Source organism: Phoxinus phoxinus, assembly GCF_949152265.1.
Source record: "Phoxinus phoxinus genome assembly, chromosome: 3".
NCBI lineage: Eukaryota > Metazoa > Chordata > Actinopteri > Cypriniformes > Leuciscidae > Phoxinus > Phoxinus phoxinus.
The window spans coordinates 43,711,221-43,730,413 of NC_136878.1; the positions used below are offsets into that span (position 1 = coordinate 43,711,221).

A 19,193-nucleotide genomic window follows, 5' to 3' on the forward strand; every position below is an offset into this window, starting at 1 on the left:
TCTTTCAGCCAAACACAATAGGAGTTATATTAAAAAATATCTTGGCTCTTCCAAGATTTATAATGGGAGTGAATGATACCTTAGATTACCAACTTCTCTCTAGCGTATAGGCCTATGTCAGACTTCTACAATCATTGTGTCATCACAAACTTTCTTAAAATCAGATCTGCCTCCAGCTAATAAACAACCGATGGATCAAACCCTGGTAGACTGCGTCATACTTATTTTCTTTTTTGATAATCTGTTTCACTTCACATTACGAAAGAAAAGATCTGAAGTTCCCTCCATTACCACATCAGAGGTCTTCAACTGTATGCCCAAAATCTCGTGCTGTATAGTAGGTATATTTGGGTTTGAAACTTACTTCACGACCGTTAAAAATGTATGCTCTATATAGTATGAATGTGTCTAGTATGAATGTTGTCCATCATGCATCCGATACGGGTTCAGTTGCATTGCTTCACTGCATTCACAAATCCTTTCCCATGGCCTCCTGGGATGGTGGCGTACTGTTTCCGCATAATATAGGGAAGTATTCGATTTCGGAGGCAGCGTCACCGTCCTGCAAAGTTTATATCTAACCTACTTCAGCACACCTGTGATTTTCAAGAGCTTGACTACTGGTTCATGTGTGTTTGATAGGGGTTGGAGATGAACTCTTCAGGACAGTGGGGTCTGAAAACTTAAGCCCTATATTCGGACAGGATTAGGTTTACACAGTAATTTTACCACAGGACGTCTGTAGTAATAATGGCCAATTTGCACAGGATAAGAAATCTCAGCAGAAGTGGGACGGGGAACTCGACTTACGCATCGCCGTCACATGTCCTCATGTGTGTATTACGTTGCTTCCTGATATCTTGTGCGCAAACACATATAACCTATATTTATATATCAAACACTTTTCCAGACCTTTTTCCAGAAGGTAAAAGTCGCCGTAATCTCTACGGACATTGAGAATGATTACTGAGATGGCACATTCGGACGGGACTAAAATCACTGTGAAACTCTGGTAATAATCACTTTACCCCACCTCTCCATGTTAAACTAATCCCGTCCGAATAGGGCTTCACGCAGCTGACATGTTGCCTCGCTGCCTTATCAGGCGATGACTTTGTAGGCAGCGTTCACGCAAGAAGGTGCCTCACAGTTTGATGATCTACAGCAAAATAGAGGGAGCTTGGTGTTGTCAATGATGGCCTAACTAAACTACTCTCTCTATCCAAATCCAAAAGTACAAGGGTAGCCACTCATCCCTAATATCCTAATTCAGCGTATAATCTTACATGTCGCAATGTATGTCACATGACCTGCTTACCTGTCCGCTTCTCATAACACACAGTGTAAAGAAAGAAAACAACACCACCAAAATGGGATTACAAAATGACGGGGTAAACAATAGGGAGCAGGGAATTAAACATATACAGCGAACAAGCAACACAACGGGAGGGATTATAAAAGTTGTTCTCCTTAATTCATCATGTCTTGTCATCTCCCTCTCTTTATTGTCCCTTTCTTTCATTCATTGTCTTTCTATCTGCTCCTGTTTTGATTTTTTATTCTTTCTTTGTATTTACTCGCTTTACATTTTCTCTCATCCTCTCGCTCTCCCTCCCTCTCTCTCTGGATCAGAGAGCATGTGTTAATTAAACACTCTTTCAGATCATTCGCTGTCTAAAGTGGCTCCAGAGGCAGAAGCCATTAAGTAGAAAGCCCTGCTATCTGCATCTCCCACATTTATTAAAGTGAAATTCATCCTGTAATTACCCGCCTCTGCGTTGCCCCACGTTTGCCACTCACCTCCACCATCAACACCTGCTCAACGCGCCACCTTGTGCTATTTCCCATCATGCCACAGGGCCAATTAGACCTTGCGGACCCCACAAGCCGCTGAGAGCTGGCTAATTATGTTAATACAAAAAAAAAAGGATCCTTATGTAAAAATAACAGCTAATGAAACATTACCTTTGATTTTATTTGGATTAAACAGTTAGAGGCACAATGGTGTAATGATAGTGATTGGCAAGGAAGAATTTCTTTAGAATTTCAGCAGGGGATTAATTCTTTTTCACTTGTTATGTATAAGAGTTTATGTTGATGAGAGACAATGAGAAGCAGAAACAATGTGAGAACCAAACCCGCGTATGGCCATTACTGAAAGCCAGTGATTATAAAGTTGTAAATATGGATATTTTTCTTACACCAAATGCATCGTTTCGCTTCAGAAAGCCTTTATTAAACTCCTGGAGTCGTATGGATTACTACTTTTATGATGGCTGGATGTCCTGTTCACTCCCATTATAAAGCTTGGAAGGATATTTTTAATACAACTCTGTTTGTGTTTGGTTGAAAGAAGAAAGTCATATTGCTTGAGGGTGAGAATGTGAAAAGGGAAAGAAATTATAAATCAATATTCCTATGAAATATAGATATTACTATTATAAAAATGTTGCCAATTATTACTCCCATTATTACACTTTTTTTTATTCAATCAAAAAATAGTGTAAATTGTTTCCTGTGTATTTCTGTGTTAAACTTGTTATCAGTTTTCACACTGAAATGCATGGTTTGGTGAAAGTTTGTTATTGTCAATACCGGTAACTCATAGGAAAAGCACAATATTGACAAAAAAAACATTAGCTAAAACAATAATTCTGAACAGTGTGGAGTGTAATTCATTACTAAGTAATTGATTAATTACTGCAATTTAAAATGTAAAGTAAAGTAAAAAGTAAAGTAAGGAATTACTCTTAATTTTTCTGTTATTTAATTACAGTTTATAGTCTATAAACTAGACTAACAATTCTATATAAAACAATAGTTGATTTAACACGTCTAACGTTGTCTAAAAAAAGCTGAAAATTGCTTAAAGGTTTCCTTTTACGCTTTTCACTTTTTCAACTTTAGTTATGTAATGTTGCTGTTTGAGCATGAAAAAAGATATTTAAACTGAACACAAAACACTTTTCTTAAATTATTGGGAAGAAAACAATCTATTTTGATGTCCTAGCTAAGCTGGACACTATTTTGATGGTGTCGGGAGCAATTGTAACGCAGTGTTACACTGTACACATGACAAGCTACACTGCTAGAAACAACAAAGCTAATGTTTGACAAAGATATCAAATGATAGACATCAGAATGGTCAGCAAAACAAGACAGATTTAAATGCACAGACATTAATGGTTAAGACAGTATGAGGAAAATACTGTAGATGTAAAAAATACTACCTCAAAAATTAGTCTTTGCAGAAAAACGCCACAAATGATGCCTCAGTGGCAGGCAGAGAGGGATCTCCGCAGCAGTGCAAAATGAGTTTCAAGGTTTCAAGGAGTTTCAAGGTCTTCCCTATAGTGCAGGCAAGTACGCACAACATCGTCTCCTGAAATGGAGCAGTTCCCACTTTGTCGGGACAATCTGGTGTTTGTGGATCACAACTTGTCAGTAGGCCTATGTCTTATTATTTCCAGTTTGCTCACAGCCAACATTAGTGTTGATGTAGTGTTTTCTGAAGCGTTTGTAAGCTCTCGCTTTTGGCTGTTCACCTTGGGGAAATTAACCATAGCCTACTTTTGTAATCGATTACTGTGTGTATTACCATAGTTTCCAGGCAAAATTCATGATTAAATGGTATAACTCCGTATCCAAAATGTATAAGAAAAAAACAAAAACAAAAACAACCACAACACACCACTCTGAAACGTCCTGTGAAATCTGTGCTTGCAAAGTCGGGGCATGAAATCCGTTCTGGACGATCGTGTTTTGTTTGTTTACATTCTAAAGTCTGAATATGGCTTGCATTGGTTTGAAATTGGCGCCACCCGACTACCATAAAGTTGGTTTGACATTATACGCAAATTTAGGGACCGTCTGTAAAGTTACATTCGACATTGGTAGACACGTTTCTAACTTCAATAGCTTTGAAGAGAATGACTTACAGTCATAAAACCAACTGTAAAGTGTTCATCTGTGTCAGGTAGGTATGATGCACACTTTTATATTTTTTTAAATATTTATTCAAATTAACTATCAAATCATATGCAAAAATTGCTATGTATTTCATGACTGTATGGGATCATATTTACAAAAAATATGCCATTATTTACCATAATTATGCATAATGCATACATTTTGTAGAAGAACATTGTTTTGGTTGTGCATTGGCTCTGCGTGACTGTGTGGATGAATATAGATATCCTACTGCTCATAAAAACATTCACTATAGGCTTAAAGGGGGGGTAAAATACTTAGTTTCAGTCAATCTCATGTTAATCTTGAGTACCTATAGAGTAATAGTGCGTCCTTCATATCTCCAAAAAGTCTTTAGTTTCATCATATTTATAAAATAAAAATACAGCTTTCCGATTCTATCCGGAAAAAGCCGAGGTCCTTGATTCTGGGCGTGGGCGGAGCTATAGAGTCAAGCGGGAGCGCGTGATACCGTTGTACTTACATGAATGGGGTGTTTTATCACTGGGACCGCGCCAGGTTAATTGCAACCGGTTTGCAAATCCAGCGACGACCTTGTTAATAAAACATTCGTCACTGAAATGACCAGAACACAAAACCGCACTTGCCACACTCCTTTGCTGTCCCGGAAATACAAACTGCATCCACTGTTCCAGTAACACTGGGTTCTTTGGGAAGCTGAACAAGGTAAACTTTCCCTCACATCCCAAAACACACTTTTTTGGAGACATTCTTGACATCAACCATTCCTATTTAGCGCTGCTGATGATGATTTCCGGTAGTAGCGCGTCTGAGCGCGGTCTTTCTCTCCTCTGGTCGACGTGTGCGTGAACGCGCTTTTCCGAGAGCAATGCTCATATAAGGAGTTCCACTCTGGTCTACGTCATTAGATCTACGATAGAAAAAAACCAGCCGAAACGTGTTGCAACCCGGAAGTATGATTTTCAGCACAGAAATTCTCTGTTATTCGTTCAAAATAACTTTTCAAACTTTGGCCATTATTAGCATGAGAATCCATCTCTTTAACACTGTAAACAACTCTGAATACATGAAACACGATTGTACCCCCCCTTTAAGAGATTTAACCAGTTTAGATGGAAAGGATCTCGAGCTGACGAGCTGAAGACGTTACTGTATCCTTCACAATAGATGATGCTTTACAATCAACTCTGTTAGAGAGATACAAATGGCAATTTATCTGTTCAATAAAATACCTTACTCACCTGTTGAGTAATACAAACGCAATCTCCGCATCGCTTACAACATTTCAAATCCCTCAGTTCTCACCATTTATGTTGATTCTTGTTTTATTACGAGCTCTGTCGCGTTCTCAGACTCTCCTCTGTTCGGTGTTATCTTGTAACTCGTGTGATTCTCCGGAGTTTGGAGAGACGCATGTGTGCAATTTCCCATGAAAACCATCCCGACGGGTCTAAAACATACAAAACTAGTCTTACCATAGTGAACTAAGACAAAAACATATTTTGGAAGAAAAATGTATTATGTATTATGTATATTAATTTTGAACAAAAAAAGACATAGTTTACCTTGCTGTTTAATATCTTAAGTTTGCTCATGCTAAATTGCCTAAAAATTACTTTTTTTAGTTAATGTCAACCTTTTCTACATTTGATAGTTCAATCAGCTTTTAAAAAATACAATGTATTACTTGCTCAAATTCATAGGTATCCAGAGAAATATCTTAGGCTCTTTAGCTTTAGACATGTCACTCAAAGTACTGTTAATAGTCAAACAAAGACGTTCTCCATGAGTAACAAACAAAGACTCCCTCACAGACACATATAGCCCCGAAACAGCGAGATGCTGAAAAGAAGGCACTGTTTAGGCTAGTCAGATTCCCCTCCGAGAAGATACTGTGTAACTTCTGTATGGTAACATGCTTTTTGTCTGAAAGGTGTGCCACTATGCAGGGTGCCTGATAGAAGAAGTGGTATCCGTGTGCTAATTAGCAAACTAGGAAGCTCCCGAGTCTTGTTCATGAATGCTCTTTCTGCAAGCGCATCTTTATAGGCGCAGTCAAGCGTGTACAATTATCCACCTGCTGCTCGCAGACGCCACTTTTTTTTTGTCAGCAATCTCCTTTGCAACAAAGTTCTTTCTCCAAACATTTGTGGTTCATGCCCTCGCGGCTTCCTTAATCTAGGGTCTCATTTGCTGAATAGACTGGAGCTTCATCATTATGCACTTTAGCTCTGTCATAAAGAGCGGCATTGTTCATTTCTGTGTCAATCTAACTTTTAAAAATACCGTTAAAGAAGAGCATTACATCATATGTACTATGTATCAAACGCAAACAAATCAAACGATGCAATTATAAAACGCAACTTTCGCGGCGAGCCGTACACAGTTACCCAACCCCCGCAAAACAAGAAAAGGAAAAGTCCAGTTCTACTGTTCCCTTTTAAATGAATTCAAACTCTTTCTTCGCCTTTCTCTCTAGTCCTGCCTGCTCTTTGAAACTCAAACCGTGTTGATGGTAACATGACAACCGCCTCCGCGATGACCTTTGACCTCAGGCTCTGTGCACTTCCTGTGATGGGAGGGATCTGTCGCTGCACCTGCGCTCGGGCAGGTGACAGAGGAATTCTGGGAGAAACGCAGTCTTAGAAACACAGCAGCTTCTCTCTGACACGAGGGTTAAAGCCATTGAGAGCAGCAAAGATTAGAGGCTCTTTGTACCCATCAGCGTTAAACAAATTAATCTATTGCTGCTCAGCTGACTGTAAAATCTCTAGATTTACTGTTTCAAGGCCTAAGCCACAGGGTCAACCCATGCTGCCTTTCCCACAATGTCTAAAACACATATTAGAAAGCCTTTACAAAGTTTTTGTCTGCTTTTTAGGAGTTAGTATATAAAAAGAGCTTATGTGTGTGGGTATTAAAAGAGGATTCATCTCCCCCCCCCCCACACACACACACACACACAAGCATTTTTTAAAGGGTATACAATCAATCAATCAATAACATATAGATCTACAAAACAGTATTGTCCCATTTGGCATACTATATTAAAAGCTGCAGTGCTGTTTTACCAGGCATAGGATAGAATAAAAACGTAGGACAAAAATTATTACTTTTATATAGTTGATTATGCAGTATTTTTTTGGGGGATTCAGCGAATGGAGGTTTGTAAAAAGTGTAAAGAGAAGCAGTGAGCGTTATGGTCCGGGTCAAATCGTGTCAACTCGAGTTAAGCACAGACGAGCGCACAGAAACTGACCCACGTGTCCTCTGAGCTCAGTCTTTTATTCAAAACTCTTTAAGAAGTCTTTATTAGTCTGTTAAAATGTAAATAAGCATGTTAAAATTGAAAAACTGTTATTATTATTATTATTATAATACATTATTAGGCTATATCTATGTCTTACATTGCATTAGATCACATTACAAGGAACTCAAACTTTTAATTAACCTACACTTTTTCCCCTTTATTGATATTAAAAATGTCATCCATAATGCCATATTGAAAACGCCTGTCTGTGAAATGCACCGCACAACACAATAATGCAACAAATGAAGTGAAAAATAATGCGGCATCTCATTCTACAAACCAATATATTATTTGTTATATTAATCTATAATAGACTAATAGTTCCTGGGACTCTGTGCCTTTTGTGTCCCCAGTAAAGATGATTTTAAAATGTTAAACAATATCAATTTCAGACCTGTATTAGTCATAAATAATAACACCATTTGAACTCTAAACATATTGTTTTATTTTTATATACTAGAGCATTAATAATGTAGTACTTTAAAAAGTAAAGGCATTTGTATCTGTCCCTAACAGGGTGGACATTTTTTATCTTCCTTTTCATTTATTTTGTTTTAATAAATGGTTACATTTATTTACCCAAGCTTGACCAGAATATTTTTTTTCAAATGTTTTAATTTACATCATCCTATCATAACTACACATCATTTTATTTTAAAAACTGAGTTGGATTTTCTACATTTTATGATGGCCAAAACACACCGAATCCCAGGAATGACTCTTAAAACTAATTAAACACGTTTTCTTTCTTAATCGGGAAATGTAACGGAGTTTCATCTTTATTCGTGCCATATTTTATATCTTCAAAAGGAACTGAGAAAGCACATCTATTAAGCAATGCTGGACTCTTTCCCCTCAGAAGACTCGTAAAGCACTTTACACAACAGCAGCGATTATTTTTTATTTGTAGGCATTTATTTATATTTATTTGTAATAACTTATTAAATGTTTAATTTCCGTTGCTTTAGATGTTTTGAGAATTGCTTTTTAGTAGACTATCTCTGTTTACTGTATCTTGCTTGAGAATGTAATTTATTGCCTCCCCTGTGATTTTTGTAAAAAAAAAAAAGAAAAAAAAAGAAGCAGCGGCGCGTTTGCTTGACGTCACATGTGTGCGCCAAGATTCATTTATCAGTTAGGAAAGTCAGTCACCTAGCTTTCTAGTTGTTTTTATTTTGACACAGATGTCTGTCTTGAAATCTTTACCTCACTGATACTACTCCACGTACTTCGTCCTTGACGTCGGTTCCGTGCCACTCTAGTGTAAGTAACGTTAGCTTCGGTCAGTTTGGTGTCTGCCGAAGTTCTGAAGAAATCTGTCAAAAACCTTAAAAACGGAGGAACAACGTCTGCTCTTTTTTTGTCCGTTTTGAGTAAATGTTGTATGTTTTATATATCGTGTATATTGAATAAGTGTTTGTTTTGTTGCACCGATTTTGTTCACATCTCATTTGCTGTTATTAAATGGTATATATTGACATTATTGCTAAATTGTATGACCTGTAGGTGTGAATGTGTGTGTTCTTGTTTAACCTACACTGAGAGGTTCAAATGTCCCCTCAAAGATAGTCAAATGTGAAATTTACATTGTGGGGCCATTTGGTCAGGCCCCATGAGGAAAACAGCTTATAAATCATAACGTTACTAAGTGATATTTTTTGAAAATGTAAAAATGCTGAAAGTTGGTATGTAAGCGTAGGGGGATAGACTATACCGTTTGTACAATATAAAAAACATTATGTCTATGGAGAGTCCACTTAAAGATATAAAAACAAGTTTGTGTGTGTCTGTCCCAAGCCATGTAATTGGGAGGGTTTGGGAAAGACATGGAGACCTACTCCGGAAAAATCATGGCAAAGGAATTCATACAATCACCAAGAGTCGGATACGACTGAAATGGTTAATGAATGAATGGTTTCCATTATAATCATGGATAGGCTAAGTATTGTTATTTTAGCTGTACGTCATAAAACATCATCATTACAGACGCATCTGTGTAACATCCATGACACTGTCTTCTAGGATGTCTGTGGGTTTCCTGAGGTTCGTTTTGAGTCAGGCACTGAGCCGCAGTCCTCGTCGACCCATCAGCCTGGTCAGCTTACCACTGGCAACCAAACCATCAACCCTCAGACCAGCATGGTGTTGGCATATCGTCCCATCCTGGCTAAGTATGTCCTTCTCCACAGACGCTGATAGTGGGGGCACAGACATGACAGATACCCAGAAGGAGACTAAAAAGCTGGACCCGAAAGCACGAGTCACTTTTGGCAGCGTGGGTAGGAAGATTGGCCTGCGCCATATACAGTTACTGGGTGAGGATGGTGAGGAATTGGGTACAATGCACCGTGCCGAAGTGATACGACTGATGGACCAAACAGGGCTGAAGCTTGTTGCCATAAATGACAATTGTGATCCTCCATTATACAGACTGATGAAAGGGAAACAGATCCACGAAGAGCAGATGAAACTTAGAGACACACAGAAAGCCAAGAAAGGTGCGTTTCATTCAGGAAATACACATATCAAAGCTGCTATATTGTAATCGTACTTCTGAGAGTCGTTTGCATTTCGTGTTAAACCAAACCTTACATCTTTTTGTTCTACCTGCAGGGCCCGTCCAAGTTAAGGAGCTCAGTTTCTCCTCAGATATTACCCTTCATGATTTAGATACTAAACTGCGGCAGGTTGTCAGCTGGCTGGAAAAGAAGAACCACGTCAGACTCGCTGTCAGAGCAAGAACTGACAGTGGCGAACCACTGGTATGGAAACCAAATATCTATTTCCTTTAACTTGTGTTTGATTGGTAAATCAGTGCGCTGTTCGAATGCACATTTCATTTCTGTGATTGTGTTGTTTAAAGTGAATAATGTCCACAGTTTTGAGTTAAAGAAATGTCCCAGGTTCAGAACATGTTTTAAGACTAGTATTTTACCTGAGCTTGTAAATATAGTAATAACAGTAATAGCTTATAATGAAGGTCTATGGGATTAAGTTTACCAGACTGGTTATCATATTTACATTTAGCAGATGCTTTTATCCAAAGTGACTGACAAATGAGGACCAGTGTGAGCAATTTATAAGAGCCAGCAACTATATACTAGGTTTCGGCATCGTGTTTTACTGCAGAATAACAGCGGGGTGAAGGTCCTGGAAAGTGGTTTTACAGTATATCTCCTGTGTGTTATTAGCCAAAATAAACAGCTCATAGTTTCACTTATATTGAATCTTATATACAAAAATTAGCTGTGAGGCTACCATTCTGAAAACTAGTTACTTAGTATAGTTAATTATTTAGTTATCCTAGCATGTTGTTGTAGGCGATACTACTTTTTTCCCACCTATTTGGTTAAAAAAACAATTATTTATATAAAAAAATTCAGATCCTTCCCTTCCGTTTTTAGTACATAGTTGTTGTGTAAACGTATCCTTAAACTTAAGTAAAGCAGAAGTAAAAATCACCAAATTATAAGTTAAAATAAAGCAGACTAAATGTTAACTGAACACAAGAACACATTCACTCACCTGAGCTTAAGAGTGATAGGCTACATGAGCCTTCATTTGATAACCCCAATACAATAGTTACTTTACATATACTGTTTTTTTTTAATAAACTTACTGGTTTTAAATTCTATATATGGCACATTTAATGTCCAACAACAAACATTTTAGCAAAATATATTTTCATCAGATTTATGGTGCTCCTATTCTATTGCGCTCTGTCATTAAACACACAAGTATCTGTCAGAACATCTGACGGGGCAAGCCGTGCTAAACTATACATGTTAACTACCGGTATGTCTTAGTTATTTTAAGCCCTTTAATATAAAGAATGTCATGTTTAGGGCAAATTGCATTATGCACTCTCCGTGCAGCAGCTCACTCTGTCTCCTCCGCTATTTTTCACATGCCCTCGTATCAAAATACTGTATATAGATTATAAGCGGTATTGCATTTAAAATTTAGTTTTACTTTTTTTATTGCTTTTTAGATAAAGACTATATAACACAAACTTTGACATAAACATTTGGTATTGCATCAATTTTAGTTATAGTTTATAAAATACATTAGGAATTGTGGCTAGAAATGTATGTAGTTACACTTGATCCATATAATTCCATTGTAATTGCATGATTTTAGCTTGCTTTTAACACGTCACAGATGTTGTTAATAGAGCTTGTATTGACCCTGGAACATTCAATGAAAAGTAGGACACAACCAGAGCTTAAATACTGGAAATATTGGGATTTGAAACAGTGATCCAAGTTTACACATTAGTTTATTTATACAAATTCATTGCATACATTTCAATTAACAAGCAACAAAAGTTAAAAAATTAACAGCGGTAACAGACAGGTATACTATTCACTGGTACCTAGATTTCAGGATTTTCCTGAGTTGTATTTTTTTTCTTTTTCTAAACAGGATAAAGTCTTAACTCAGATGGTGGAGAGGATATCACTGCCCATTGGCTTTGTATCAAAACCCTCAGTGGGTCGTGGGGGTCGTGCTGCCATGTGCGTCCTTCGGCTTGCTTCTGCTAAAGAATTGCAGAAAAAGGAAGCAGAGACTTCGGACAAGAATTTAAAACCTGACTTTGAGACCCCAACATCTCCTGGTACCTCCACTACAGAGGAGCCAACAGACTTAAAGCAACAGTAAAAATATATGCAACGTTCAATGCAAAAGTATATTTACTTTGGAGCAAGCCTAAAAAAATAATATATATGTTGCTTTAGAAATTGTCCTGTGGGGTGAAATTAAAACTGGAAATTGACTTCTGACCTTTGGACTCTACAGTAAGAGGGGTTCTAAAAGGTGGACCACTGGATTTGACTTTGCGGTGTTGTTGAACTCAGAATAAATGGATTTTGATTGGCTGACAACACTCTCAGATTTAATGGTCTCTAAATCAGAACTTTTTAAACTCTGGGAGCAGGTTTGTGGGATGTCTGCTTTTAGGATAGTAAAACTTTGAGAGCTGAATGATTGCAGCTGATCTATTAATTGAGGATTTGTAGTAGACCCTGACTGGCTAATGTGAGGCATTGAAGATTCCTCTGAATTTGAAGTTTTTGCTTGACGTTTCTTTTTTGGTTTGTGCCCACTCAGACGGGATGCCAGGGAACGTTTTGGACGGGTTTTCAGCTGAAAGAGACAAAGAGGGCGGTTATCAACACACTTCCCTAAATATCAACCACTCAGTTACAACCTAAAGACCAAGTCATAGCAAACATGTCAGTTTCATGAGATCAAGTAGTTACCTGTTTCTTTTCAGGATCATGAACCACACAACCACACCATGGCGCTGTAAACTTTGCTGTGGCAAAAAAAAGGCATATTTTAAGAAAGTTACGGTACACTGATTTAATCACAAATCCTGAATATTTTACATCCCAGATGTCCACAAATAAGACAACTGAAATTGGCCAGCTTACTAATTTAATATGATTAAATTAGGAAGTATTAAGAAATATGAGAAGACACTGAAATGGTGCAGGATACAGTGAAAAACTAGCAAGTCTTTAATGCACTTCATAACATGCAGTGAAGCCAGACACGTCTTGACATGGCTGAGAAAGGCTGCCCTCAAATGACTTGGCTCATTAGACTGTAATATCACTGTCGGTCGAATGGACTTTTTGTTCATAAATATTTTTTTATTATTGGTCACCCTTTATGTCTGTTTGTGGGTTTTGCCAATATTTAACCAATGAAAAGCATTAAAAAGAGCTAGTGACTAACTCCATTGGATCCTCAAACTCGTGAATGAAGTGTCGCACACAGTTTTGATCATCATCTCTGCTTGCAATGCAAGGACAAACTGGTTGTTTCAACAAGTACAGCATTTTCTTTGCTCAAGAAACACTGCCTCCCGGTAGGTTTAGTTTAAGCCTAAATTTAGTTCTTGAGTAGCTCTAATCTTCTTCCAGGAAATCATCTTATTAGACTCTGGACTATACCAAGTCTATGACTATTTAAAACCATGACAGAGAAAGCAAATTGTTGTTTGCTTTAAAAGGCCATTTTAGTCTAGGACTAGGCTTAATCTCCACAGACAGGGCTTAGATTAAAACAGGATTAGGCCTAAATTCAATTAGGACATTTAAGCAGCGTAAAAAAAAAAACATTACTGGTGTGCATCTTGAGACAAAACAATGAAACTGAGACTTGCTTTCAGTTATGACAGCTCAAACATGCATTTTAGTCCGGGACTAGGCTTAAGCCTGATCTGTGAAACCGGGGGTATACGTATAAATGCTAATGGTTTATGTATGCGAGAAGCGGAGAAGAGCGTCTTATCCAGCATTTGACACAGTTACAGCCAGTACTGTCTTAAATAGCACTTCATCTTTTATAACATGAGATTTTGACCAAATTACAGGAAAAAAAGCAAGAAAAAAAAGCGCCCACATAGCTACAATTAACTTTATAACCTGCAAGTTGATGAAAAAGTAATGTGATGCACTTACTGCCTCAGATGTGGCCATTCTAACGATGGAAAAAAAATAACATGTTTGATATTCGCTGGTCAAAAACCTTGTAATGACACATGCAAGTGTCTGACCATATATAAAGCCACAATATTAACTTTGACAAAACAGGGTTTTAATGACTTAAAAATAAGCTTTTTTTTTTCATTTCCTGAAAAGTAGCTGTTTTGGACATACGAGGAGTCCGCCCGACAGCGATGATATACAATGTGAAGTTCATGGGACCAAAAAAAATATTGATACAGTGAAATATTTTTAGGTTCTGTTGGGCCATTTCATTTTGTATGAAGCCTGAATAGATGCAACACTCTGAGCATTACCGAAAAGCAGTGCTTAATATTTTACCATTTATTTTATTGTTCTGTTGAATATTTAAATTTGGCAGTCAATTAGCTATGGATCTCAGGAGTTTTTTGAAAATGAATTGCAAGTAATATCCAGTGTTGAGTTTGTTTTGAAACCAGCGGAAATTAGTGTTAGTATAAAACCACTACTATTCAGGAAAAAATTAAAAACATGTATAATGTTTTGTTTTAAATGTTGTCAAAGAATTACGGCTTTATCTATGATCAGACATTTGCATGTGTGACTATACTAATAACTTTTTACTAAAATTACAAGGTTTTTTACCAGCAAATGTCGGAGATTTGTGTTTTGTCCATTAGAACTGAGTATTAAGTGCATCGCATTACATTTTCATCAACTTACACATTTGCAAAGTTTACTGTAACTATGTGGGCGCTCAGTTTTTTTCCGTCGTTTAATACATTTGGCCAAAATCTTGTTTTATAAAAATAAACTGTATAGGCTATGATTATAGAGCCAATACCACACTAAGGGCCATATTTACTTACAGCTTGCTCCAGCGCAAACCCTTTTCTACCATTAAAAAACTACTGTCAGGATTTACTAAAGACACGCGTGAAGATTTCATTTAAGTGAAAAGTTTGCGCTGAAAAGGCATGGACAGTTATTTCTGCGGCTGATCCTATTGCATATGCATTTTTTATTATTTGCGCCATTATTTACCACCCAAAAAATCATGTCTTAAACCATTTAGTAAATCTTCCCCTAAGACTCTACTCATAAAACAATGTTTGTAATGGCTAATGTTTTATGCATTTAAGAAAATGCTGTACTTATTCAAACTACCAGTTCTTTATTTGAACCTTAACCGTGCACTGCAAACAAGCAGAGACGCTCCAAAATGGTTATGAGGTTTTGCCAACAGTTAGAGGATCCGCTGGAGTTTACGAGGTTTAGTATAAAGTTCAGTTCAAGCTCTTGTATAAAGTATAGGCCAAAAAAGAAAAAAAAAGGAACAACTGTATGAGGTTTTGCTGACAGTTTGAGGATCCGCTAGAGTTTAGGGCTGTCACTTTTGAGAAAAAAATCAAATTTGAACGGATATCAAACACCAAGCTATGTATTCGAATATATTCAAATTTTATTTCGATTTAAAAAAAATAAAAAACAAACGGTCAAATCATAGACTGTAAAAAATGTGCTACACATGGCACTTTAAAAACCGGATAGTTTATTTGTAGTTTGATTACGGATATTTCGAATGCATATTGGAATATCGAATAAAAAGTGACAGCCCTACTAGAGTTACGAGGTTTAGTCACAAGTTCTTAGCATTTCCATTAGACGATAGAAAGCACTGTTACCTTCATGGAAAAGGACTTGCCACAGCCAGGGTGAGTGCAGTTGAAGCAGCGCTGCTCTTCATGGAAGGACAGTATGTGGCTCTGCAGGTTGAACGCAGTGGTGTACGAGCGGGAACATCCATCTCTGGGGCAGTGGAAGACCAGGCGCTCTTTAGAGTGAACATGCTGATGCTGCTTCAGGTACCAGCTATCCCTGAATGTTTTCGTACACTGATCACACTGTACCCGGACTGAACACACACACACACACAGTTATATATTTTGTAACTTTCTATGAGGTTGCATGCTATTGTTAGGCTATTAGGCTTACCTATATGAACTTTGTTGTGGTTTGTCATCTCTGTCCAGTTCTTTCCCACAAACGAGCAGCCCTCAGCCGTGCAAGGATAGCCTGGATCGGGATTTAACACATGAAAGGTAGGGTTATGCACATCCAATGACTTAAGAGCACAAAAAGCACCTTTACTTTGTTTTGATTCAAATATGCTGACATTTTTAGTTGTTACAACAGCATCAAGCCTGAGTTTTGATCTGTTAGTCTTCTAAAGCTACTGCCTTATTGTGGATCTGGAGACTGGACACTTTATTTTGCAATGCAGAAATAAGCGATTTCCTCAATCTACGATTCTTTAGCCACAATAGGTAAATAACTAGAAGAATATCTAACGATGTCCAGTAAATAGTGAACTTATTTGTGATACAAACCACAAAACCAGTATGTTTATGATTACTATAATAAATTCAAATAATATGATGGTAAATAGCAGTCCAGTTTGCAATATCAAGCGGCAAAATTAACTGTCTTTGTAGAGCTAAAATAAGTGGAAGTGAATGACACCAGATATTTAATGCCATGTCAGCATTCAAAGCTATTTTCATGGCAAAAATTCAATTACAAAAATACAAATATCATATAAAACAAAACAAACAAAAACAGCAAGTCATTATACAAGACTTTTTAAATTAACATGATAAAAAAAATTCAAAACCTTTTCAGGCATAATCTCATTAAATATGTCCTTAAATAAAGTAACTTCATAAAAGAGCCTTCTGCTTGTATTAAGTCCAGGACAATCCAATAAAATATGTTTTGACAGATAAGGGAATTTTACAAAACATGCATAAAGTTGAGTCTTCACCTTTAAGCAAAAAAGCATGGGTCAAACTTGTGTGACCCACACGACATCTGGTGTAGACCACTTGATCAAGTCTAGTTTTAAAATTGATAAAAAGTCTGTTTGTAATTTCCGGATGAGTTTCATACAACTTATTATTCTTGCACATATTCCACTCTTCTTGCCACTTATTTAAAATATATCGAATGACACCAGAGAACTCGCACATTAAAGTTAAATACAGCCTGCTCTCACTTTAAAATACGGTGGATAACCTATCGATTTGTGGACTGTTTTAATGTTGTTGTTTTTTTGCTGGAGAGGCCAGGCTATTCTTCAAAAATTCACCTCACGTTCAACAGAAAAGAAAGTCATACAAATTTGGAATTAACCACTGAAACTATTCCTTTATATGAACAACAGAAAACGCAGAGAACATACCTTTGTGTACCTTCTCATGGCGCTTCAGTTTCCCACGCTGTGAAAAGCGTCTCCCGCAGCCTTCATGCGAGCACCTGAGGATCAGAGCAACGCAGGATACACACGACATCAAATGAAGGAGTCAGACACACTCAGGTCTGATTCAAGTCTTATATTATGGTAGTTTACTGAGAAAGACTTCAATTAATGACTAAATCAATAAGATGAACCAGTGGAAAAAGTCTTACAAGAACGGTAGCAGCTGGGTGTGTGTACACTCATGGGTTTTCAGCTGGTTATTCTTCTTGAATGCTTTGCCACATCCTTCAAATGTACACTAAAAAAAAACATTTGTATAACCATTTCGACAACACAAATTCACATATATAACAAATACCCACAGCACAAAGGGGTTAGTTCACCCAAATATGAAAATTTCGTTCATCTCTGGAACACAGATTTCTGTCCCTCCATTGACAGCTACACAACTACCACTTTGACGCTTCAAAAAAGTTCATAAAGAGATCGTAAAACTAATCCATATGAATTGAGCGGTTTAGTCCAAAGTTTCTGAAGAGACTTGATCGCTTTAAACGATAAACAGATTTAAAATTAGGCTTTTATTCACAAACTTTCATTCGCTTGACCTGCGAGAACCAATGAGGTTCATTCTCGTGTTACGCATCACGTTTGAGTTTCAGATCAATGTTTAAATGTGAATACGAGCTTAAATTAAATTTGTTCATCATAAAGTGATCGAGTCTTCAGAAATGTTCTACTGAACCGCTCAATTCATATAGATTAATTTTCGATCTCTTTATAAACTTTTTGAAGCGTCAAAGTGGTAGTTGCGTAGCCGTCAATGGAACGACAGAAATCTCTCAGATTTCATCAAAAAGATCTTCATTTGTGTTCCGAAGATGAACGCAAGGGTTTGAACAACACGAGGGTGAATAATTAATGACAGAATCCTTTAACATTACTGGTATTATGATACACTACAGTGAAGGTAATATCATAAAATAATGGTACTGAATGATTTATACACAATGATATAATATTTATATGGCAGTGCTCAATAAAAGACACTTGCTACTTTACACTAGGTACAGTATATCTTAGATCTGTGTTGTTTTGCATTGCATGCCACTGTTTTCCAGCAAAAGTGTTTAAATATAACCGAATATCACAGAGTTACATTTAAAATGTGTTATTTCAATCCAACAACATAAATTCAAAACTACATTTAAAAAAATTGTTTTTTACATCTTACATAGGTTTACTTTTACTTACTATGTACTGTTTTGTCTCTTGTCGGTGAATACGTGAAATATGTTTCTTCAGGTTGGTGTTTGTGGTGAATCCTTCTTTGCACCCGTCCTCCGTGCATCTGTTAACAGACACCACACGAGTAAATGCCAGCTTACCATCCTATATTAAACTTAATCTAAAGAAAAGTCACTTACATGTAAGGTCTGTCTCCGGTATGTGTCAGCGTGTGACGAGCAAGGTGATATTTCGTGCAGAAAGATTTGCTGCAGGCGTTATATTCGCACTTAAATGGCCTCTGCGAAAGAAATGTATCGTTCACATTAAACTGCAGAGTCGTGTTGTTGACAAATCGACTTCGTCTAAACACTTGACAAACGCCATACAGTTTAAATGCATTTATTCAATTGAAAACAGCTTTCAGGACGTGCCTTACACCTGCAAACACTTTAAACACCTGAGGACGTTTCCGTTTTATTTATGGGTTTATTCACACAATCTTCACTCACATGTTGGCCCTGCGCACACTTACCTCCCCTGTATGTTTGCAGAGGTGCGCTTCAAGCTTCCATGCTCTGTTGTATACCGCTTGACAGTCAGGAAAGGAACAAATAAATATTGCGCTGGGTTGAACATTATTTTCATGCATTGCCATATTTCGGCTATGTAGCTACCACGTGTGCGCGTTCATTTTGATCGTCTACGGAACTGCTGACGTCACAACGAACGTCAACACTACCATGATCCAGCCTGTATGGAACGCCGGAGAGGCCAAAAGCTTAGAAAAATGCATAAAACACGAATGGTTGCTATTATGGACCACGGGGTGTGCCAAAAGAAGGGGGTTAGTGCTAGAGGGGCATGCCTAAAGTGGTTTGCAGAATTTTGCACACTGGACGAGAAGCGCCACATCTTTAAAATAAGTAAACATTTTAGAATCCTGCATTTTAATGCATCATAATTG

The 19,193-nt window shown here is 37.3% G+C and overlaps 2 protein-coding genes across 2 annotated transcripts; one reads left to right on the forward strand and one right to left on the reverse strand.

Annotated features, from left to right (window-relative positions):
* Positions 1–8,318: 8,318 nt before the first annotated feature.
* On the forward strand, positions 8,319–11,923 carry mtif3 (mitochondrial translational initiation factor 3; the record flags this gene model as incomplete). Its single annotated transcript, XM_079606379.1, has 4 exons — positions 8,319–8,524; positions 9,284–9,759; positions 9,875–10,023; positions 11,687–11,923. The coding sequence occupies exons 2-4, from the start codon at positions 9,285–9,287 to the stop codon at positions 11,921–11,923; spliced, it is 861 nt and encodes a 286-aa protein (XP_079462505.1). The 5' UTR covers positions 8,319–8,524; position 9,284.
* A 132-nt stretch (positions 11,924–12,055) lies between these two features.
* Positions 12,056–18,982, reverse strand: gtf3aa (general transcription factor IIIAa; the record flags this gene model as incomplete). The annotated part of the gene is given in 10 exon segments (XM_079606378.1): positions 12,056–12,409; positions 12,526–12,552; positions 12,555–12,581; positions 15,426–15,655; positions 15,736–15,816; positions 16,982–17,055; positions 17,209–17,297; positions 18,254–18,350; positions 18,427–18,527; positions 18,762–18,982. Coding segments are annotated over 10 exon segments (1,203 nt in total). The 5' UTR covers positions 18,885–18,982.
* Between the last annotated feature and the right edge of the window lie 211 nt (positions 18,983–19,193).